This window comes from Knufia obscura (genome assembly GCF_036327395.1).
Source record: "Knufia obscura strain CCFEE 5817 isolate CBS 148926 chromosome Unknown scaffold_6, whole genome shotgun sequence".
Taxonomy (NCBI): domain Eukaryota; kingdom Fungi; phylum Ascomycota; class Eurotiomycetes; order Chaetothyriales; family Trichomeriaceae; genus Knufia; species Knufia obscura.
The window spans coordinates 363,896-386,051 of NW_027042692.1; the positions used below are offsets into that span (position 1 = coordinate 363,896).

A 22,156-nucleotide genomic window follows, 5' to 3' on the forward strand; every position below is an offset into this window, starting at 1 on the left:
GAGACTGTCACTGTCCGGTTCCGTTTGCAAGGCTTAGGGCCCGTTCGGCCCCCCTGTTAATAGGACTGTTAACGGTACCCGCTTTCGACAAGTTGTGCTTCTGGTAGCTGCTTTTGCTGTGGGTGCTGCTAGTGGTGCGGAACTCAGTTCAAAGCAAAATACGTTACAGCAGTCAGATCTAGACGCAAATCGGCCCTACCAGACCCTCAAATTCTGCCTTTGAGCACTGTTGAGCATCAGCTGGTTAGGACGGAGTTCTTTAGGCCTGTTCTGGCCTAGACTAGCACTAAAATCCACACCTGGAGTTCCTAACACATCCGCCCGAGCTCCCGCTTAATTGCCCTCTCAACAGGGGCATTAACAGTCATTTGTGCGAGCACAGTACTGTTAAGAGGCCAATTTGCCTCTAATCGGCCATTAACAGGCCTGTTAATAGAGGGGCCGAACGGGCCCTTATTAGACAAGTGCAACATATCTGTTGTATATGTCGAAACATCTGCTAGTCAGGGAGGAGGTATGTCGTCATGTTAAGCGACTTCATGGATGAAGCCAACGATCGCTAGTTCTAGCTACTGGACAGTGTCCTTAAATACAATAGATTGTACGTCAATCCCAGTTCAAGAGTAGCCCAATACCAGCAGCCCCAGGTATGCACAAAACGACAGATTTATGATGTAAAGGTAAAGATACCGTATTGCTCGTAACGTAGCCCAACTAACAGAACCCTGTATGCTCCTGTCTATATACACAACCAATAACCTTCCTAATTACACCATCTCCTTCTGCGCAGCCTTCCTCCTCTCCTCATTCGGCCCAACATCCTCAGCATCCTCATCAACATCACTTATCAAACCCTCTAGCTCAAATTCCTCCGCATCCCGAACCTGCTGACTATCCGTCACCCTATGCACCGGCAATCTTGGCTTCGGCTTCGGCAGTGCATGTCCGTTCATCCTCCCATTCATCCTTACACTCCCGTTCATGCCCCTCTCTTCCTCCTCGTCCGGCGCATCCAGGAAGGGACTTGCATTTGCGCTGCCATATCTCTGTTGTCCCCTCATTTCCATCCCTTGCGCGAAACTCACATTCCTCGTATGTGTCCCACGTCCACCCGCACGCATCTGTTTCGCGAGCGCGATCTGCCCGTTCGATTCGTCGTCGGGCCAAGTATGTACCGCGTAGATGTGAAGCAGGATATTGACGAAGAGGTATAGTAGGAAGGCGATACTGTACAAGATAAGGATGTATGAGACATGGGTGACGCCCGCGGCGCTGAGGAACTCCATTTGTTCTTCCGTTGCGCCCATGAAGAGGAAGCCAGAAGCGTAGAGTAGCTGTCACGATGGTTAGCATCGCGGAACACAAGATCACAAAGCGCAAACTCACAAAAGGTGTCAAGTGCTGCCAACTGCTCGGCTCACCACCTCCCCTACTATCCTTGAGGACAAAACAGATCTCCACGATCCGCGCTGCACCCGCAGCCATGAGACTGTACCCGAACACAGTGTGTACCATCGTGCTAAGCATCAACTCCTGCGGATGCGCACTCATGGCCCACCCCGTAAAGAAAATAACCATCCCAGGTATAATATTTCTCCTCGGCCTTCCAGCCCGACTTCGACTCAGCCAGACGCCCAAAAGCCCAGCACACCACCACACAATCCCCATACTCGTATGTTGCAGATCATTCTTCACCCAAGGATGCCCCCACCGATGCTCAGTAAAAGTATTAACACACCCCCACAATGCAATAACAACCGAATCAAAAAACTCCTGACTCTTCCCCGTCTTCCGAATCCACGCCTGGCCCACAAGCAGCATAATCGTCATCGTAATCCCATACCCAATAAACGCACTCCCCATGATAAAATGCGCAAGACACTGCCCCAGATGGTCCCCCCGACAATACCCCTGCGCCACAATCCCCCCGAACAGCATCTGCGTCCAAGTAACAACAGGAAAAATCTTCCCAATCAGCCCATGCACAATAACCACCACTCTCCTCCCCCACAACCCACCCTTCCCGCCGAATACCCGTCCAATCCACCCCTTCTTATTCTCCAAATGGAGTTTCAGGCCCGCGCCTAGTCCCACCTGCACAACCAGCATAAGCAGCACCACGTTCGCGAAGTACGCGTGTACATGCGGCATGGCGAACTGCCGGCCCTTGTGCATGTGCCCTAGGAAATAGGCGGGGACGAAGATGCAGGTTGCGATGATTTGGCAGGGGACGTGCCATTTGCTGCGGACTATGCCGAGGACCATGCCGAGGGGGAAGAGGAGGCCGAAGGTGAGGGTCATGAGGAGGATGTGGGTCCAGAGGCGGGCGTCGAGGGGTTCGGAGGAGATGGATTCGCCTTCGGGGACTTTGGAGTGGCCGCCGTGGGCGTGGGTGAGGGTGGGGGTGGTGAGGAGCGTGAGGAGGATGGCGAGGACGGTCGAAGAGGGGCGTGAGAGGCGCATCGTGGTCGTGGGTTGGGGGTGTTGGGGTATTGGTTGGTCCTGCTGCTTAATGATGGATGTGCAACGTGTGAGACTATGTATATCAGGGTCTCCGGTGCGCTTCAGGTCGTTCTGTCCAGTCTGCTCAAGATGCTCCCTCGAAATCGTAGAAGGTGGATTGATCGTGGTCGTACTTCACAGGCTCCGGAGTCTATTGCTGTATCGGGCGTGGAAAATCGCGTACTACCGCGCACACATTGTGCGCTGCGATACAAGTGTGACAGAGTGCCTGATGGCAACGACGAGTACAAGAGTGGTGATATGGACGGTGGACAAGGGTTCAGGGTGAAATGTAACTTCACGGCGCAGGCGAATTCGAATTGAGTTCCCACCACTGCCAGTGATCTTCGAGAACGCGTTGCTTAGGGCCGAGAGTGCCGATTGGTGGCATCCATTACTAAGCAAGCTATCAAGAACTAGGGGCCCCGATGAGCTTGATGCCTAAGGCGATGACCTCCCTGTTCACCTGAGGGCGACAATAGACTGATACCATGATTAAGTCTGATATGCCAAGCTGAGTAGAGCTGTTAACAGCACGTAGACTTTACTGTAGTTTCTAAAAAGCATAATACAAGGTCCATTGTGGAGAAGACCAAGGGTCATCGTAGAGCGCAAGTCACGTGGCTCGTAGCATTTCCCTGTTTCGCCGACCAACTACGTAGTCAATTCCCAGTCCAGCATACAGAGCAACACAGCACCAGCTTTCAATCATCAAATCTCAACCTCATCCCACAGCTCATCAACAACATCCATCCACGCGCTAGAACCGTCCTCCTAACACTCTAACCACTCACAACCTCTCGCGCACCACAACTCCTCAACACCACCACACCGTACCCCAAGATGTCAACACTATCAACCCCAACAACCCTCGGCCTAAACCTAGCCACCCTCCGCTCCACCCTCCCCTACCTCACCGGCGCTCTCCACACAACCGGCGCCCTATCCGGCATCTACTTCCTCCTCGCCCCCTCCGAAGGCGCAAAACTCTTCGGCATCCCTTTTCGCAACGACTCCGCCCCAACACCAACCGAAAACGCCTACACCAAACTCCACGGTATTCGCGATCTGACCACCGCGCTCGCGGGACTACGACTGATCAACTATGCGACGAAGCTGGAGGATCAGGGGCATACGGTTGCGGCCCGGGCGGTGGGACACGCGGTGGGCGGATTGTTGTTCGTTGGGGCGGCATTTGCGGTAGGGGATGGGTTGGTGAGTGGGAGGTATGCGAGGGATGAGGGTGTGAAGGGGGAGGATGAGGAGTTGGCGAAGAATTTGACTACGAGTCATTTTGCGGTGGCGGTGCCGATTGCGTTGTTGGGGATGGCGTGGTTTTATGTCTAAGGTGTCTCGCATAGGTAAAGGGGTGTTATGCTTCATAGGATACTAGGGCGAAGGACTTGTATGTTGCTTATGCTTTATGTACAATACGAGGAGTAAACTGTGTTCATCATGTACGCCAAATTGCGATGCCAACAATCTAGCTTTGTATTTTGCTCTATAGATGACAATGCTCCAAGGTGGCCGCTCTAACGGAACACTATTGATGGGGCCCCCATACTAATGCACGCTACACACTATGAACTCTAGCAGCGACTCCGGACCTTATGTATGTTCGACAATTCGGATCAATGACCAGTAAACTGCTGCTAGTCACATCGACTTTCAACTCGGCCACAAGCCCACCTCATCTTGAAGACGCTTTCAGACTCAACCTAGAACAACTCATCTAGGCGTCTCACCAAGGCATCCTCCTTCCTCTTCTTATCCTGCTGCTCTCTCCTCTCGATGTCGATAGCTTTGACAAGCATCACCTTCATTCCTTGGACAGGAGTATGCATATTACCACCCATATCTTTGATCTTGATGCGATCAGTGATTGGTAAGCTGTTCCAGAAGTCCTCTGAGAGCATAGAATCGAGGTTGATCACGTTCCTTCGAGCATAAGCCGCTTTAGCTTCAGCCTCCTTGTGAGGGTGGAGTTCTGCTGGACTGAGGCCACTAGAGTCACCAACTCGTCGACTGGGTAGTTCTGGAGAGGTTCTGCTAGAGACGTAGCCTTCGTCCTCGACCTCAATGTTTGAGTCTGCAAGTCGGGAGGAGAGTTCGGAGATGATGGCGTCGGGGTCTTCATCATGAATGTCGATGTCTATGTCTGTGCTGAGGTCGGTCTTGGATAGTTCTGCAACGAGGTCGTCGACAGCCTTGTTGGTTTTGAGACGGTCTAGGTCTTCCGGTGAGGGCGTCCAAGGTGGGCGAATGAAGACTTGTCCTGGACGGCGTCTTCTGATCTTAATTTTCTTGGCGGGCTGTTGGTTGTTTGTGAATGCCATGTTGACAAGTGGAATATTGCGCGAACGAAGTCTCTTGGGTGTTGTGGTGGAGATTTGTTGCTCTCAGACGTAATGGTGTGTAGAGATGAGATTAATGGTGATTATGTTGACAGGGCTTGTAAAGGAGAAGGGACATTGGAGGTAGATATATACCATTGGAAGAGCAAGCACTGCGTGCGGCTTAGAGACTTCACACGGGTGGTTACGCTGTGAAGTTTAGCGACGCGCTCGATGCACTTGCATTCGAGCTGTGCAGCGTATCTCGAGGTATTGATGTTCAAAATGTGATAGTGCATTTGACGCTAGATTTGTTAGATGGTTTACTGGGGATGAGTGCAGACTCTAATCTCGACGTTGATCTTTGCGTGGTTCGACCTCACCGCGCCGTCTCCTGGAGTCATCCACCAAGACATTTCTACCTCAGCACGTGTGGTACCACTGCAGGATCCCCCGTATCCGTATCTGCCGTCCGGGGGTAAGACAGTGGCATGTTTCCAGGGATCTGCCCTTCCACGCCAACCCTTCACCATCGCGAACCGTAATACTCCCGAAACTGTTTGGGGCGTCCAAGCGATCTTATGATAAGCAACTGTTGGCCGTAGCCTTGAATCAGCTTCTGAATCTTTGCAAGCCTTCCCATTACTTCCATCCTCACCTTTGGGAGCTGCCAATTGCTGCTCGGGCTCGGATCTCTCAGCCCGGTCTCATCGAGCCGTAGGATCGACTTTGCTTGTTTTCAGTCGTACCTATGGGCTTGAAGCATACGGTGTCTAAAAGCTCACTGGAAAGGTATGTTTTCTTGCAGCATATAGCAGAACGTATGCGCATACAGAATATCTGTGGGATGTGATGAGGATTGGTTAGAAGACTTTCAGAGGGTTGCACGACCTTCCATCGGCCGAGTTGACACTCAGTTGACAATCTGCCTTGGTCCGCGAGGGTTGTCAGGCTAGAACGAGATGTCCCACGCTTGGATCAGCCAAGGTCGTAAAGTGTAATCTTGTCATAACTCACCGCTGCTGTTGGTGACACCGAGATAGGACCATCTGGGCGGAACTATTCTCAGGCTGTGCTTTTCAGCTCCCATCGCCAAAAGCAGGTAGTCACACCATGCAACGTGCTTCGAGTAACATAGATCTAATGATCGCACCAGGCGTGCACTCGGGAAGGGCTACAGATACTCAGCTTCGGCATGGAGTCTTGGAACCATACATGATGGGGTGTGAATGGCTCAACATTGGAAGCTGACCAGATACGTTGATATGATAGTTCGGACTCAAAGCAGGGTAGAGTCAGCCATTTCGATGGATTATGAAAGGAGAATAGAAAAGTAGGATACTGATTGAAACCATAGATATGCTACGGACTACAACAAATCATATAGATGTAGAACTAGCGTTTGTACGTAAACGTCTCTCTGATCCGCCCTACCACTCATGCTCAACATTCTTGCCTTTCTTTCTGCACAACTCTGAGGCACCGAACAGCTCCACGAAAGCTGTCGTTCCTCATGCTTCCTAGGATCGCATCAGATTGTTGTGTCTTCTACTCTCGTAGAGATGAAGATTTGTTCCTTGCCCTGTACCAGCATCAGTCCTATGGTTGACGTTTGGCGTATCTGTTGATGATACTACAGTCCCTTCCTCAACCGGGTCCATCACGCGAGACATCATCCCATGAAGGACCATAAAATGCCCGAGCCAATCTTTCGTTCTCCAGCTCCTCGGCTCGTCGACGCTCCTCCATAGCCGCATAGTATTGGGGCGACTGCTTCTTGAACCAGTACCTCTTGTGGTAAGGCTCGACACTCGCGGAATACTTCTTCGAAACCTTGGACACCCTGCCTGTTGTGTGCGTCGCAGGATCCGTCAGTCCTCGACTCTCCTGACTATCGACGTTGATGGTTACATTCTCCATCCTGCCCGACAGGTTTGAGATGATTTGGTTGATATCGTCAATCACGACGGCCTCTTCACCGTCGCTCTTGATGCTTTCGAGATTGCTTTGAAGATCGCGGACAAAGTCATCGAAGTGTTTCTCATCGGGCTGAGGACGATTTGAACCCATCTCCGCTTCTTCGTACTCTTCAGCGAAACGGGTCATCTTCCACTCAAGTTCCTCTCGCTCGGCTTGCGGCATGGGGGCTGGAGCGGGACCAGAGTGTTCAATGTGGACCTTGACCACCTTACCACCCTTGTGTCGGACCTCAATAGTCCTTCGATATGGATTGCTAGACTCCATGGTACTGTGATATGGAGTCCCCTTGTTTGGTGATTTTGTTGATCAACAACAAGAAGAGGTTTTCCCAAATGAATGCGAGGCGAAGGGTTCGGTGATTGAGCGACTCCAAGGACGATTGCGGCGCGGGTGGACGTCGTTATCGAACAAAAGGAGGATGAACTCTTTGATGCGGCTCGTGCGGCGCAAGACTCACTGCACTTGCGAAGTGAAAGGCGCTACCACGTCTCATTGTAGCACAATCACTTTGACGAAGCTTCTTCTGGAATGTCGTGGAGATTCGACGCACTACACGCCTGCTAGTTGATCACGTCGCAGACTTCTCAATATTCTGACTGTCGCCTGTTCTCAAAATCCGATCTCATTTGCATATACTATCTAACAGTATGGGCTTGTCCTGGACAGCTGTTGGGCTCACGGCGTGCTGGTCAGTCCCTTGACGGGAGGTGGCAGTCAGCTCTACGAAAGCCATCGTTCTCCCACGCCTTAGGAAAACTCACATATTGCATCTTCCAGTCTCGTCTGAATAGTCCTGTCAGCCTACCATCTCCTCAGGCGTACACCCATGTTTTCCTTATGCTTCCTTCATTTCACTGTCCCCATCCTCATCCTCCTCACTGCTGTACTCATCGTTGTCCAACATGAGAACTGGTCTTAATGGCTCCCAATGTCTGACGTGCTTATGATCGATGGGACCGTCGAGACTTGCTCTTGGTTTGGCAGGTGTCGTGGACAACTTCATCACTCTATCAGACTCAGCACGCTTTTCCACAGGTGTCGAATGATTGTCCTCCATGCCAACGCTCGACAAGCGCGACACCAACTCAGCGACTGCGTCGTTAGCATTGTCTCCAGCGTCCTTGAGTGTCAGTCGTGTCACAGGTCTTCGACCGTATTCTGTTCGACTGGTCGTGACGGTGATATCCTGGTCCAGGCCCCAGTCTTAGGCTCGACTGTACCTATAGTACCATTGCGAAGCCTGAGGTGGTTGCCGGCAGCTGGTGGTTGTCCATTTCTGCCAGGCACTGCAGTTTCCATCGCCAAGCCGTCTTGTGCTTTGCCGGTGTGTCTAGTCGCGAGATGATTGGTTCCTTGGCTTCTGTGTGGCTGTTGGGATGACTGCGCATGCGCGTACGTTGTTTTTGGGAACTGGATGATTCTTGGTATAGTGCCCGTCGAAGCTATGACGATTGACCTCTGAGATGGATGGATGTCTACATGACCAGTCCGTTCTTTCTCAGGCGAGATGAGGTTGTACTCTCTGAGAATTCCTCTGAGAGTCGACATGGTGCTTTGGAACAGTTCGTCTGAGTGTTATTGTCGATGGTAATTTGTCAAAAGGAGTTCGTTCGTAATATTCTGGTCAAATGCTGGGTTGCCCTTCTTTCAATGGTGATATGGTAAAAGGATGCAACAGCTGCCGCCATTCTTCTGTTTTGTCGAGCATGCGGCTCAGGCGCCACGATTGTGACTGCACTTCCGAGGCGACAAAGAAACATCTCCATTGTGCAAGCACAACGTGTACAATGCGTCAGTGATCGAACAACACTTGACTCGCCCGACCCTCGCGCAGGGGTCTCTTGAGGTGCACATGTCAAGACATATATCGATATACCTGATTTGACGTCTTCCTCGACCATATCGCGCGGTCATGGCAGCATCGACGCCAAAGGCATCGTGGTTCCGAAAGATATCAGGCTCATGCTGAATGTGAAACAAGCACACTTACAGACTGCGATACGAATGCAGAACCTTCAAGGTCCGTTCATACTTCGCCATGTCGTTGTTGGGCCCATCGAAGCGGCCAGGGTAAGGCCTTTCGCTCTTTGCCACCTGACTCCTTTCTCAGCATGTATCTGTGGCATATAAGCGAGTATTGACTAGCTCCAGAGGTCAGCGTGATGTGATATGAAAAGCTGCGACTCATATCTCTCTTTGTGCTGCTTTGTTTGCTGGTAACAAGAGGTTTCTGAGTAAGGGTGCACCAATCACGAGGCACTCAAGCCGGTGCAAGAAAAAACGCGGACCGCCAGAAATCTAGGGTCAAGCACACCCCTAAGAATGACGCCTAAGGTGAAAAAAGTCGCCTAAGGCACAGGGACCACTAGCCTGAATCGAGCCCTAGCTCTATTTTTTCATTTATTCTGCGGTCCGCGCTTTTTTTTGCACCGGCTTGGCACTGCCGTATCTCGCTAAACTTTCTTCTTCTAGAAAGCAAGACTACGGAGCCGCGAACATGCCATACCGTGCATATTTACAACCAAGTATTTGGTGAGCGCAAGCGGACACATAGACGTTTGGTGGAAGACGACCACAAATGCATACTCCCTGGCTGCTTCGCTCGTTGCTGATATGGAGCGTGGTTCGTTATTGATAAATCGTTCTCCTGAGCAGCAAAGAACTACAGTCCATCCTCTAGTATAAGTGCTCTCCATCAATCTGTCAAACACTATATCCTATTGTTCCCGTTCTACCGAACCACGCGCTGAACTGTGGTCTCGTATCGACAATGATTATGTCCTTGAGCAACTAACATCTTGGCACTATTCAACGGTTTCTGACCAGCAATCACGCATCTTCTTCTGTCCTTAGGCATTTGGCAAGTATGACTTTGACTTTGAATTGTTCTCTACTTGGGATTGAAAGCAGCCATGACCAGAGGAGGAAAAGCTTCATCAGTGTCAGCTCAGCAGCCTTCAAAAAAGGCTGACCTGAGATGACGCCAATTGACGCTTATCTCCCTTTGCCATGGTTTTCTGTCTCGCGCTTCGCAACCTTCCACTCTCTCCTTACTCCTTTTGTAACAGGGCAACAGCCCGCCTGGCCTCGTAATATCCATGATCCAACTCCCGAGTACCAGTACCGATTGATGCAGCTATGCGCTCAACATATGGCTTTGGCAGTCACCAAAGCAGCATAAGGAGCACAAAGCCACATCAAGGACTTCCGTGCCTGGTTTTGGCATCATGTTTGCACCCTACTCCTTCGTCTTCTAGGCACAAGAGCCCACTCCATACAGCTATGCGCTCAACTTATGGCTTCGGCAACCACCGAAGCAGCATAAGAATCGCAAGCCGCACCAAGCGTTCTCGTGCCTAGATATAAGTCAATCAGCAAGGAGTCGCCATATCTTCCTCCCATTCGGCCCCGCAATAGCTCATTGCCCCGTGGAAGGATTCTCGATCCTGATAGAGCATCTAGATCTTAGCACCAGAGGCCTGAGCCCATTTCGACGACTGAAGACCTGCACCTGGGCCATCCTCATGCGAAGCTTTGGCCTTGTGCTGGTCGCTCTTTGTAGGGTCAGCACCATTCGTTTCTTGCTGATCTATGGTCTTTCGAGGCCTTGTCTTTCGCCTCGTCTTCTTTCTTGGTTGTGGAACTTCGATTTGTGCCTGAGAAGCACCGACTTGGCTATCGATCGAGTCTCCGTGCTCAACCACGACATTTTCTGTGGCTTCGCATTGAGGCAGCACATTATCGTCATTTCCGTGTGAGGCGTGCTCGTAAGCTAATCGGTTCGTATGGCCATATCCGTTGCTAACGTTGCTGGCAGTATACGTAGATCCATCTTGGGCCGATGCGTTGGGTGTGGGACCAACTTCTTCATCTGAGCTCTCTTCATGGTCAGCATTCGGATGGTCTGTATCAGCTTTCCTCTTGCTTCTCTCTCGTTTCTTCTTGCCACTCGTATCCCCAGTCGTCTCGTGCGAAGAAGTAGCCTCGGTGTACTTGCTCAGATCTTTGTTCCACTTCTCCAGAAGCCCGATCACTATCTCGATTCTGCTTTTAAATTCTTTTTGAACCTGCTTGTTGCGCTGTGCGATGTCCTCTGTAACTTTGGTGAGCCCTGCGTGAGAAGGGTGGTGCGATACAGCCCTGAGGCGATGTAATAAGGAATTTCCACTACCTCTGTCTTTCTCAAGGTCGTGCAGTTTCAAGTACCGGTCCAAAGCCTTCAGATCTTGTGCGGTGTGTCTGAGATGCGATTGAACTGTCTCACTCAGCATTTTCCGAGCACTTTCTTCTGCTCTAATCCTTCGCCATTCGAAGTAGTTGCTAGCGTTGTACTTGGTAACATCCCCCCACGAGATTCTGTTGTTGGAGATGTCGTCGAGAGCAACGGAGGGAAGCGGCTTGTTTCGGTCACGACGTCGGAGAGCAAGATCGTGAGTATCTAACTCGTAGGAGCCTCGGACCACCATCGCACTTGAGGCTGGTAGATTGTTATTTGCCAGTCTGCGTCCAAGATCCCCACGGAGAAGGAAGTCTGACTGTGTGGAAGATACCACCTCCAGGCGCTCTTTTTTCTTTCCCTCCAGACGCTCTCTGCAATTGGTCGGGATTGCGGTGAGTCCAAGCTCATAGTACTGGCTGGCAATTTCGAAACGTGTAGCACCAACGGCAATTGAGTGTCGTCGTTCTCTGGCTCGAGGCACAGATCCACCACCAGATCGCAATGCGATGTCTGTGAAACGCTGAGCAGTTAAGTTGAAATTTTGGAGCACGTTAGACGTCCTCCCTCGGCGTCCAGCCCCATCCATACGCTTTGGACACGGGTCGATGACAAACTGTGCGTGTAGGGGAAGGCCAGCACATCTCTCAATCTGCCTCTTCCTAGTTGCTTGATTGTTAATCGTGGCTTCATGACCTATGAGGGCGGTCGTCTGCTGTGTAATAATGCTGTTCTGACCGCGGATCGTGGCTTCGAGACCAGCAGCATCGATCTTGTACTGAGCGATTGTGCGATCTTGGAATCCCATTGTGGCTCTGTGCTGCGTTGCTGTACGTTCGTGCTCACGGATGGCCGATTCTCGCTGCGCGATAGTGGTTCGCTAATCTGCAATGGTGGCCTCTTGACATGCGTACAGATCTTTTTGCATGATGGTCTCTCTATCGCGCTGCGCAATCGTATTCTCCTGAGACCGGACGGTCTCCTCGAGTTTCAGAACTCGACGCTTGTACTCGCCACTCTCATTGGTCTGCTCTTCCAGGCTTTTTTCAAGACTGCTAACCTTGGCAGCAATCTCTTGGTTGTTGTTTTCGAGCTGTTGACATGCCGTGCGTGTGTCCCGCAATTGCACCTCAGATGAGGCTTTGTCTGCCCTCAATTGTGCCATCTGATCTAACACACTCTGTACGGCTTCGGTACAGCATGGTGACTTCACATCTAGAGTGGCTGTAAGATGTGAGAATGCAGCTTCAAGTTTTGAATTCTTGTTCTGCAGCGCATGCTTATCGTTCTTCAGTTGTTCAACAGCAAGGCCACATTGATCGTGCTCGCTTTGAAGTTCCGTCATCATTGCACTTTGAGTTTGAGTATCTTTGTCGCGCTGTGCAATAATGCCATGCAAATTCGTGATGGTGGCTTCTGGATATGTAGAACATCCAAATAAGTCATCTGCCACCCATGCAAGTAGGTCTTCGCAGCGCTGCCACATTTGGGATATTTGGAAAGCACAGACGAGACTCAGAGTCAGAGTTGCGACAAGGAGAAGACCAAAGAGGATTGCGAAGGATTTCACTTCCGATGAAGTGAAGGTCTGAGATTGCCATAAAACGTTGTCTGCGAATGGGTATGACGAGACATTCGAAGGAAATTTCGAATATATGTCGAGATCCGGCTGCAAGATTGTTTTCGATGGTTGAGGATAGATCGTGTAGGGCGCGTTTCGGGAGTCAGATTGCTGGTACGAGGTCGCGGCCTCAAAGACACTGCGATACGCACAATTCTGAGAACAGACGTGGTCGAGGAGGCGTGCAGGTAGGATCGAGCCAAGGGCTTGACCCAGTGTCGCCGTCCAATCCATGGTGTGTCGAAGATATATTTTCCAGCGACTTTGTGAGAGTTGAAACCCTAAATCAAGATGGAAAAAGATCAATGGATGCGATGATTAATTAGTGGTCATTGCCAAGCATAAGATCTGGTGACGAGACAAATATTGCTGACGTATCAGCACGTGGGCTCCAGAGTTGTAAGTGAAGAAAGTGCAACTTGAACTAGTTCGATACCAAGTAACAAACATTCCTTCAACCATATTACGGAAAGTGCTTGTCCAGGCTGGGGAGTGGAAGTGAGATACGACGATACTGGCAACTTACCAAGACCATACAAAAGAGACTTATGGTGTACCTTCCAGCTATCAACATATGGTTTTACATCGAACTGCTATTGAGAAAGATTGCCTGGCATGCAACACCAGTAACCAGCCGTCATCCACTTGCGAGGCGTATGATAGGGCACCATCGAGATATCCATGCTGCCATGAACTGGCAGGCATGATCTTGATCTTACTGTCATAACGCTGCACAGGCATAGCACTGATTTAGCAGCGACAACGCAGTATTGCTGTCAGACCACCGACAGAACGTCGGTTTTAGAGGGGATGCCTGAATGGGATCGCGGGCTATGTGTCGACGTGCATCAGCGGAGCTCGCTGTTGCCCACGGTTGAGCATGGCTATACCGTCGTGATGTGCTTGCATGGCAGATCTTGATCAGTAGGAGTGAAGAGAAGTGAAGGAAACGCGGTTGGCAGTATTGGAGTTGAGCTGCAGGTCGCCGCACGTGACTGCTTTGTAATCAGCCGTGTGCTTAATGCGAGGCTGGATCAGTTGAGAGCCAAGGCTGTCGGGCCATGTGTCGGCGGCCTCCCCAGACACTCCTGCCTCCAAACCTTGAACTCTTAGGCTCTAATACTGCAATATGTGTTGGATATGTCAGCAAGGCCATAGTGCTGGCTGCAATTTGACGAAATGCTGCATTCATGTCCCTGTGGCTAGCATGCTATGCATGGTGTCGTCTCCCTACCACAATAACTGCTTAGTCAATCTTGTGAACACGTCAATGATATCCATACCGGATAGATGCCTCTAACGATGCTGAAGACGCGGATACCGGTTATGTCCTGGCACTCTCCAGGTTGAGCAGACGTTGTACATGCACATATAACGTAGCATTTGATTCAACAGAAAACCGAGAGCGTTCTCGTGCCCCATACCAAGCTACCTCTAATCGGAGACCATGGACCACGTCCAACCATTTACTGTTTCCTTTCCGGAGGCTCGTGTCAAGGAGCTGAAAGAGCGTCTTGCCAAAAGTACCTACCCAGACGAGCTTGACAACGCAAATTGGGATCTCGGAGCCCCTGTGAGCGATATACGAAGGATAGCCAACCATTGGCAGACAAGGTTTGACTGGAATGAAGCCGAAGCACGTCTCAATGAGCTTCCACAGTACACCACGCCTATCGAGTGTGAGGGTGGCTTCGAAGAGCTTTCTATCCACTTCGTCCATGTCAAGAGTCAGGCTGCCAATGCCATCCCTCTATTGTTTTGTCACGGTTGGCCAGGTAGTGCTATTGAGGTTTCTAAAATCGCTGGCGACCTCGTAAAGGGACAGGACGGAGGACCCGCATTCCATGTCGTGGCACCTTCACTTCCGAACTTCGGTTTCTCGCAAGGCACACGCAAGCGTGGTTTCGCTATCGAGCAATACGCTGAGACATGCCACAAGTTGATGCTCAGGCTCGGCTACGACAAATATGCCACACAGGGAGGTAAGCACAAAGAGCGAGATAGTCCGGTAGTATGCTAATTTAACGTCAGGCGATTGGGGCTGGTACGTAACTCGTACCATGTCTCTCCTATACCCAAAGTCCTGCCTCGCGACGCACTTCAATATGGATGTTGGAGATCCGCCCGCCTCACTTGTCGAGTCACAGCCTGGTGTTTCGCACCCACTGCCGCCCACTCCGACGATGCGTGAGACCAAAGGCGCACAACGAACTGCTTGGTTCGATCAAGAGGGTTTCGGCTACAACATGCTGCAGTCGACCAAGCCGCAAACTATTGCGTACGCTCTCGCAGACAGTCCCGTCGCCCTTCTCGGTTGGATCTATGAGAAGTTGCACGACTGGGCGGACGACTATCCTTGGACGGACGACGAGATCTGCACGTGGGTATCGATCTATTGGTTCAGTAACGCAGGCCCTGCCGCAGCGTGCAGGATCTACTATGAGATGATCCATGACAAGCATGGTAGGTATGTGCCCTACGAGTCGTTGGGCAAAGGTTTCGAAGGTGCAGTATCAGGCACTACCAAGGTCACCCGGAAATGGTTGAAACAGGATCATGGTACTGGCGTGAAGATTGGGCAAAGCCACTTCCCCAACGACATACACGTGTTGCCGAGTGCATGGACGAGCACGATAGGTACCGTGGTGTTCGAGAGAGAACATGCGACTGGTGGACATTTTGCAGCGTATGAGAAGCCAAAAGAGTTGGTGGAAGATCTGAGAGTGATGTTCGAGCAGGACAATGAAGCAAGACAACCATGGTTGCGGTGATCGCGTCAGGTCAATCTTGTTCCCGTAATAGTGGGCAGCGTAGCCGGCACAACCAACTAGCTGGAGAGTTATCGAGCAACTATCTGAAAAGCGACAAACAGTACCTTGCTGATTTTACATAGTGCAAGTCACGGCGCAGAAATCTGCCACGCGAAGCAGTGCAATGGGCAGTGATACTGCTTCAGTGAGGTCCCGGAGCTGCATTGTCTGTTTTCAATCACTCTCTTAGCTGGCGATGTTCTCAAAACATCATTACGCACCTGTCTCACTTTTCCGTCCGGCTTTGATATCATCCATCTCGAACCGTATCCGATCCTCTTTAACACCAGTACCGCCTCCTTGCAAAGTACAACAGTTTGTACCTGACCAAGGAACGAGCACCACAAGCGGGCAATCTTTCATCACCATGGACCATGCAACACCTTTCGAGCGGCCGATCGGGCGCCTCTGCGATTTGTGTCACAGTGGACGGATTCTGCACTCTTTCGTAACCTCAACACCTGTGCCCGATGCGGTTTTCTGGGTAGGAGCAACGATCATCGTTCTCGGCTTGATCTGGACTGTGGCAAGTATCGATATAAGCAGAGAACACTACAAGTTCTTGTCTACTCGGTCAGCTCGGGAACACAAGCTTGTACAGAGGGAGTCTGGCGTCCACGTCCTTCCAAACGAGCTTCTACAGATTGTGATACGCAAAGCTCTTTACGATACGGCAGAGCCCATCAAATCGAGAGCGGGAGTGCTCCAAGTCTGCAGGTTGTGGCATAACCTAGGCAAAGCTCATCTATGGGAGCATGCTGCATTCGTTGGAGACAACTGCAATTTGTTGAGAAAAGGCCTTTGGTACTTGCGACAGGTAGAGACGATTCGATCAGTTACTACATCCTTTCCTCGAGGCGAAATTGATTACCAAACGATTTCGCTGGGAACTGCTATAATATGCCACCAGCTGCCAAAGCTTGAGGCCTTATCCCTTGACTTCAGGCAGAGCACTTCGGACGAGCTGTCATCCTATGGACGTACACACGGTCAATTCCTGGGTCGTCCACTTGATAAAATATTGAGGAACTTGCCGCCTACTTGTCTCTCTCTAGAGCTTCGCTTCGATACCCACTGTCATGCGCAATCGACAATATCCAACAACCTCCCAGCCGCTTTAGGGCGCATCAAGGTGCTACGACTCGTAGGTATGCATCACTTATTCGACTTCGTCGCTGGGATCGCGGTCACCGTGCTCCCTAAACTGGAAGAACTTACTTTTGTCTTGTGCTTCGAGTCGCCGCTTCAGTCAGCTGAGCGTGAGCCTGATAGAAGCGCAGAGACACAAAATTCGGAATTCCAGAAGATCACTCAACAGCTTCGACAAGCATATACCACAGGCGCCTTTCCTGGCCTGCGTCATGGAATCGTGGTCTCGCCAAACATCGCACCGAACACCAAGTCTCGTCACGATGGCCAGTACGATGCGGGTGTTCGGGTTATCGGTGTCAGTGACATCGTCGGCGGCGCAACAACATACAACGATGTCATGGCTGTGAAATTGAGCGGGCCCCAAGCAGACACAACGTGGATGGTGTTCCACAACCTGCCACCGCACAACCAAGCTACATCAGCTCCCACAATGCGCCAGACAACTGGCAAGATATCAGATATCCTTCAATACCTTCAGGTCACTACAGGTGGGTCGTGGCAAGACACCCTCACTGGCACACGAGTTCCTACCTCATTCCTGAGATCTGAACGTGGTTTCGATTCTGGCTTGACGCGTTGCAAGCTCGATATTACAGTCAGAGACTTCGAGCCAGCGGCAATGGACACGCCAGAGTCACTGATGTGGTCGAGACTGCAGAAGAAATGTGGTCTTCTTGCACCGCGAACGGTGCCGATCGAGCTGCCTAGGGAGTAGGAGCCGGCACGCAAGGCAGGCGGTGAATCGTGAAATGGGCAGGAGGTATCAGCGACGTTAGCGGGGGCGACGTGTATTTAAGTTGTGATAAGTGCGTACATAATGGGTCTGGATCGATCACCGGTTACAACGAGGTTTGAGTCTACGAGGATTCTACAATCAGAACCTCGTGATGCGAGGATAGACTGCTTAGTAGAGATTGTCGCATGCGAGCAAGAGTAGCAGCGACGAAAACTATCCTCTCTGCAAGTTTCATAGCAGCTCTCGATAGATCTCCAAACTGTCTCTGCCATAATCCAATATGTTCGGCCAATCATTGCACTCCCAATCACACCTTTTCAGGCTCGACTGACACTGCACCCAAGATTGTCCTCAATGTTCATTCTCCATTCCATAAGACGATTTCCGTAGATCATGGGCATATACCTCATAGGAACGCTTTTACAGGAACGTTGATTGTTTTGCGTTGTTCATATGGAAGAGAAAAGAGAGGTTCGCGACGCGACAGAAGTTTTTGAGGTGGTCGGGCTTGGCAGCAGATACTGAGCTAGTCTGCTTTCGGTCCACGATCCATGCTTCTAGGAGCTTTCTGCAGGAACAAGCGACGACGTCATCAACCTTGCGGGTCGTTGTTCCTGCGAGATTCATGTGCACGAACTGCGACTCCAATTCGTACAGGTGCGGGAGATGTCTCTTTTTGACCTCACGCGAGCACGATTTATTGCTGAGGCTCAATCCCGCGCCGTGCTCCGTACAATGGCCCAGCTGTCTTCGCTGGGCGTCGCGATCTCGAAACCATAATCACGACCATCTCCTGAGCTTCCTACCTGCGCGATGGCACGAGTCCCTTTCTTAGGACGACTCTTCTGGCGCGAGTACCTTGCTCTTGTGGGTTCCTTGATATTGGTTGCGTTCGAGGTTGTCATTCGAGTCATTACCTTGGGTCTCCCTCAACCCATCATTCGCTTGTGCTACAATGCTTCGAGGGCTCTGTTCAACCGGCTTTCCTCCCCGACATCAAAGCGGGCACGGTCACAGAAGAAGGATATCTCTCATTCAATTGCTACATGCTCCGACTTCACCGAATTATGTGGCTTGTGGGGATACTATGCTGAAGAACACATAGTACAAACAAAAGATGGTTATTTGCTAGGAGTACACAGGCTACCGTTCAAGAAGGGTGAGGAGCAAGTAGAAGTACGAGTCAATGCCGGGTCTGATTCTATCAGCAAGCCGGTCGTCTACCTACACCATGGCCTGCTTATGAACAGTGAAGTGTGGGTATGCATGACTGAGGAAGAGAGATGTCTACCCTTTCAGCTCGCGAATCAAAGATACGATGTCTGGCTAGGGAATAATCGAGGGAACAAATACAGCAAGAAATCTACCCAATGTTCACCCTCCTCCACTAGATTCTGGAACTTCTCCATCGATGACTTTGCCTTTCATGATATCCCAGACACTATCAACTACATTCTTACTGCCACTGCTCAACCCTCCTTATCATACATCGGGTTCAGTCAGGGCACTGCTCAAGCTTTCGCGACTCTAGCGATACACCCGGACCTCAACGACAAGGTCAACCTGTTCATAGCTCTTGCACCAGCGATGTCACCAGCAGGGCTAAAGAACGGCATAGTGGATGCTCTGGTCAAGACGAGCCCGGACTTGCTCTTCCTTGCATTTGGCCGCAAATCCATCCTCTCCTCCGCAACCATGTGGCAGTCCATCCTCTACCCTCCCATATTCGTCCGACTGATCGACATGTCTCTTAGCTTCTTATTTGGGTGGTATTCTAGAAACATGACAGCACATCAAAAGCTAGCCGCCTATCCCCATCTTTACAGCTTTACGAGCACAAAATCTGTTGTGCACTGGTTCCAAATTATAAGAAACAAGTCTTTCCAGATGTACGACGATGATTCCTCTGGCAAATTTAGCATCACTGCAACAAATCGATACTACAAGCCAGCGAAATTTCCAACGAGAAACATCAAAACACCTATTGTGCTGGTATACGGGGGCAGTGACTCGCTGGTCGACATCCGAGTCATGCTCAAAGAGCTACCTCTACACACCATCGCCAGCGAAATAGCGCATTACGAGCACCTTGACTTTCTGTGGGCGCAGGATGTTGACAAACTGGTCTTTCCACACGTTTTCGAAGCACTAAGATATGCCGTATCACACGCTAGCGGCAGTGTTAATGGCACGAGTCGCTACCTAGCAGCCAAGCTAGGAGACATTTCTCATCTACACAGACGAAAGGAGAGCGGCAGTCAATGGTCGGAGGATGAAGGTGGATCGTCCTCCGACTACGATACAACACATGATAGCTCGATGAAGCCAACACCTGGCACCAAGAGCTACGCGCAGCAACAGAGGGATGCACCATACGCAACAGCTGCGACGTCGACGCCGACACCAATACCGACACCGAAGCTGATTGGCTCGAGTGCCGATGCTCTACGGCCTAAGACGCCAGTGACACCGGTAACATCTGGAAGCCCAACAGCAACGTGGGTAGCTCAGCAGCGGAAGCAAGCATTGACCGACGGCGCTGGTAGCGGCGATGAAAGTGGACCTGAGTCTTTACGACAAAGAAAGATTTCAAACAGCGTGTCACCTAACAATGGCACGGATCATACCCCGAATCAGACGATCAAGAAAAGAAGGAGCAGACAGCTCGATGATGAGCTAATGAGTGTGGGTTCAGGAAGTGGACGAATGAGCCCTGCTACGATACCGCATGTTGGTGCAAAGGGCATTTCGATACCTGTGGGGAGACCTACTACGAGTAATGGGAAGATCGTTGGTGCTTCATAGGAGAGGTGCCCGAGTTGTCTTACGCTCGATGGGGAGGCTTTCGACCGTTTGAAGGGGACGGTGGCAGTGTAGATCATGTATAGAGTAGACATGTCAAAAGTACATAGCATAGATTAGGAGTAGAGCATAAACGGATACGGTGGGTGAGAATGGCGTCTTTTGATTGTTGATGTGGCCTATCTGCTCGACCGTACAGGAATCTGTATTTGATTGTTCCATTCATGATAGCTTCTCAACCTCCTTCTTGCCTGTCAACGGTTCACCATCTCAATCCGCACTATTCTTCGAGGTTGTCCACGTAACCATCAATAGGACCTATGCGACACTGACGGTCTCCCAAATACTAGAAGCTACCCGCTCCACGAAAGCTGCAGTTCCCGTTCCTTCCTCCTTATAGATGTCCAAGAGCTTTCCTCTTCACGATTCTGGCGTTATTTGCATACTTCTCCGCCGAAGTGCTGAGTGTGTTCAGCTTTCGCTTTTCGCAACCGTCGACGATGACGATGGCAGATCCTCCTCCGAATCCGAATCCCCAACACCGAACATCGGACTCAGCCAGTGGTGAGGATCTTTCTCCTCCTTCTTGGTCTTCTGGTTTTGCTTTGGCAGACTCGATGTGCTGCTATTCGTGCTCGATCCGTTCAGTCGGCTACGACTTGTCCGTCTTCGGAGACTAGCGAAGAGCGAGAAACTCATTGTGAGAGGTTGATTTCTTTGTGTTCCGTGGATTGATTCTTTGTTCGATTCAGCAGAGGTGCTTCTTGCGGGGATGGGAACAGCTGATTGAAGACGACCAGCTTTCTCTTTGTCAGACCACGTGGAGGATTATGCGTGTTGGGCTTCGAAGTCTCGAGATCGAAGATGGATAATCGTCCGTTATGTACCACGTGTATGGTAACAAAGGAAGTTCGAAGAACAAGGGCGAGTCTATACTTATCCATACGTGAGTCTAGACTCGTGATTGTGATGGTGACATTCGCGTTCTAGGCCGCTGTGCAGTCAGTCGCGTCACGGAAGTATCACAGCACTGGTTTGCTGCTGTAAATGCAGGAAGAAGTTGTTGACCTTGCTATTCATGGTATGCGAGGTAGGTGACGCGTCTGAAGTGCAGTGGTGTTATGGGTGACTCGGTTTGGTGTTTCGATGCGCCGCATACACGGCTGATGCCAATGGGATGTGTTCTGCATCCGCTCTTGTATTGATCTTTTAGATCAGAACGGTATTTGTGTGCTGTCTATTTCAACTGTGCGCAGCTAATTAACCACTGCAAACTTACAACCTCGTCGACCCACCACAAACACGACACCATGTCAACCAGCAACAAGCAGAACGACAACCCACCCAAGACCGAAGACGTCGAAGCCATCCTAGCTCGCCTCGCAGCTCAACTCTCAGGCGCACACCTCGACTCCCTGAGTTCCGCCATCGTTACGGCTGAAGATGATCGCAAAGCTGGCGAATACGACGCAACCACAATCACGGAAATCGCATCTCAACTCGAAGCCATTGAGCTGGAAGGTGAAGCCACGATTCCTCCGGGGATCCCTGAACCAGAACTTGGTGATCTCGGCCAAGAAGCAGAGGCATCGCAGTATATCCAGACGCTGACTGGCGCCCGAAAGTACTGGACTGTGAAGATGTTACGCGCTGGTACGCCCATCAGGCAGATTAAGCAGTTGCATGAGGCGACTGATGCCGTGCGGATGAAGAAGAGGTTGAGAAGGAAGGGAGGAAGTGCTGGTGATGATGCCGTGGAAGAAAAACCGAGGCTGCAGTATGGCACGCCTGAGTATTATGCGTTGAGTCGACGTGAGAGGTTGAGTAAGCTTGCTGGGAAGTATAGGAATGAGGAGGTGGAAGAAATGAGGCCGATGGAGCGATCGAGGGGCAGTGAGGCGGAGGATGATAGTATGGACGTTGAGGGGTGAGGCCATGGCCCATGGGTCGAGAGATAATTGGCCAGTCCTCGAGATTGATATGTACATTGCGCTTGTACTCATA

General features: G+C 50.9%; 11 protein-coding genes across 11 annotated transcripts; 5 read left to right on the forward strand and 6 right to left on the reverse strand.

Annotated features, from left to right (window-relative positions):
* Nucleotides 1–767: 767 nt before the first annotated feature.
* PMZ80_005629 (uncharacterized protein) lies at nucleotides 768–2,463 on the reverse strand (the record flags this gene model as incomplete). The annotated part of the gene is made up of 2 exons (XM_064874047.1): nucleotides 768–1,334; nucleotides 1,387–2,463. The coding sequence occupies 2 exons, from the start codon at nucleotides 2,461–2,463 to the stop codon at nucleotides 768–770; spliced, it is 1,644 nt and encodes a 547-aa protein (XP_064729769.1).
* An 882-nt stretch (nucleotides 2,464–3,345) lies between these two features.
* On the forward strand, nucleotides 3,346–3,849 carry PMZ80_005630 (uncharacterized protein; the record flags this gene model as incomplete). The annotated part of the gene is made up of 1 exon (XM_064874048.1): nucleotides 3,346–3,849. One exon carries the CDS (start codon nucleotides 3,346–3,348, stop codon nucleotides 3,847–3,849), a length of 504 nt encoding a protein of 167 aa, XP_064729770.1.
* A 371-nt stretch (nucleotides 3,850–4,220) lies between these two features.
* PMZ80_005631 (uncharacterized protein) lies at nucleotides 4,221–4,838 on the reverse strand (the record flags this gene model as incomplete). The annotated part of the gene is made up of 1 exon (XM_064874049.1): nucleotides 4,221–4,838. One exon carries the CDS (start codon nucleotides 4,836–4,838, stop codon nucleotides 4,221–4,223), a length of 618 nt encoding a protein of 205 aa, XP_064729771.1.
* A 1,644-nt stretch (nucleotides 4,839–6,482) lies between these two features.
* PMZ80_005632 (uncharacterized protein) lies at nucleotides 6,483–7,079 on the reverse strand (the record flags this gene model as incomplete). Its single annotated transcript, XM_064874050.1, has 1 exon — nucleotides 6,483–7,079. One exon carries the CDS (start codon nucleotides 7,077–7,079, stop codon nucleotides 6,483–6,485), a length of 597 nt encoding a protein of 198 aa, XP_064729772.1.
* Nucleotides 7,080–7,650: 571 nt separating this feature from the next.
* On the reverse strand, nucleotides 7,651–8,363 carry PMZ80_005633 (uncharacterized protein; the record flags this gene model as incomplete). Its single annotated transcript, XM_064874051.1, has 2 exons — nucleotides 7,651–7,935; nucleotides 7,983–8,363. The coding sequence occupies 2 exons, from the start codon at nucleotides 8,361–8,363 to the stop codon at nucleotides 7,651–7,653; spliced, it is 666 nt and encodes a 221-aa protein (XP_064729773.1).
* Nucleotides 8,364–10,273: 1,910 nt separating this feature from the next.
* On the reverse strand, nucleotides 10,274–11,839 carry PMZ80_005634 (uncharacterized protein; the record flags this gene model as incomplete). The annotated part of the gene is made up of 1 exon (XM_064874052.1): nucleotides 10,274–11,839. The coding sequence occupies one exon, from the start codon at nucleotides 11,837–11,839 to the stop codon at nucleotides 10,274–10,276; it is 1,566 nt and encodes a 521-aa protein (XP_064729774.1).
* Nucleotides 11,840–11,911: 72 nt separating this feature from the next.
* On the reverse strand, nucleotides 11,912–12,886 carry PMZ80_005635 (uncharacterized protein; the record flags this gene model as incomplete). Its single annotated transcript, XM_064874053.1, has 1 exon — nucleotides 11,912–12,886. One exon carries the CDS (start codon nucleotides 12,884–12,886, stop codon nucleotides 11,912–11,914), a length of 975 nt encoding a protein of 324 aa, XP_064729775.1.
* A 1,213-nt stretch (nucleotides 12,887–14,099) lies between these two features.
* Nucleotides 14,100–15,423, forward strand: PMZ80_005636 (uncharacterized protein; the record flags this gene model as incomplete). The annotated part of the gene is made up of 2 exons (XM_064874054.1): nucleotides 14,100–14,634; nucleotides 14,684–15,423. The coding sequence occupies 2 exons, from the start codon at nucleotides 14,100–14,102 to the stop codon at nucleotides 15,421–15,423; spliced, it is 1,275 nt and encodes a 424-aa protein (XP_064729776.1).
* Nucleotides 15,424–16,612: 1,189 nt separating this feature from the next.
* PMZ80_005637 (uncharacterized protein) lies at nucleotides 16,613–17,329 on the forward strand (the record flags this gene model as incomplete). The annotated part of the gene is made up of 1 exon (XM_064874055.1): nucleotides 16,613–17,329. One exon carries the CDS (start codon nucleotides 16,613–16,615, stop codon nucleotides 17,327–17,329), a length of 717 nt encoding a protein of 238 aa, XP_064729777.1.
* Nucleotides 17,330–18,163: 834 nt separating this feature from the next.
* On the forward strand, nucleotides 18,164–20,155 carry TGL1 (cholesterol esterase; the record flags this gene model as incomplete). The annotated part of the gene is made up of 1 exon (XM_064874056.1): nucleotides 18,164–20,155. The coding sequence occupies one exon, from the start codon at nucleotides 18,164–18,166 to the stop codon at nucleotides 20,153–20,155; it is 1,992 nt and encodes a 663-aa protein (XP_064729778.1).
* A 1,307-nt stretch (nucleotides 20,156–21,462) lies between these two features.
* Nucleotides 21,463–22,083, forward strand: PMZ80_005639 (uncharacterized protein; the record flags this gene model as incomplete). The annotated part of the gene is made up of 1 exon (XM_064874057.1): nucleotides 21,463–22,083. One exon carries the CDS (start codon nucleotides 21,463–21,465, stop codon nucleotides 22,081–22,083), a length of 621 nt encoding a protein of 206 aa, XP_064729779.1.
* Nucleotides 22,084–22,156: the final 73 nt, after the last annotated feature.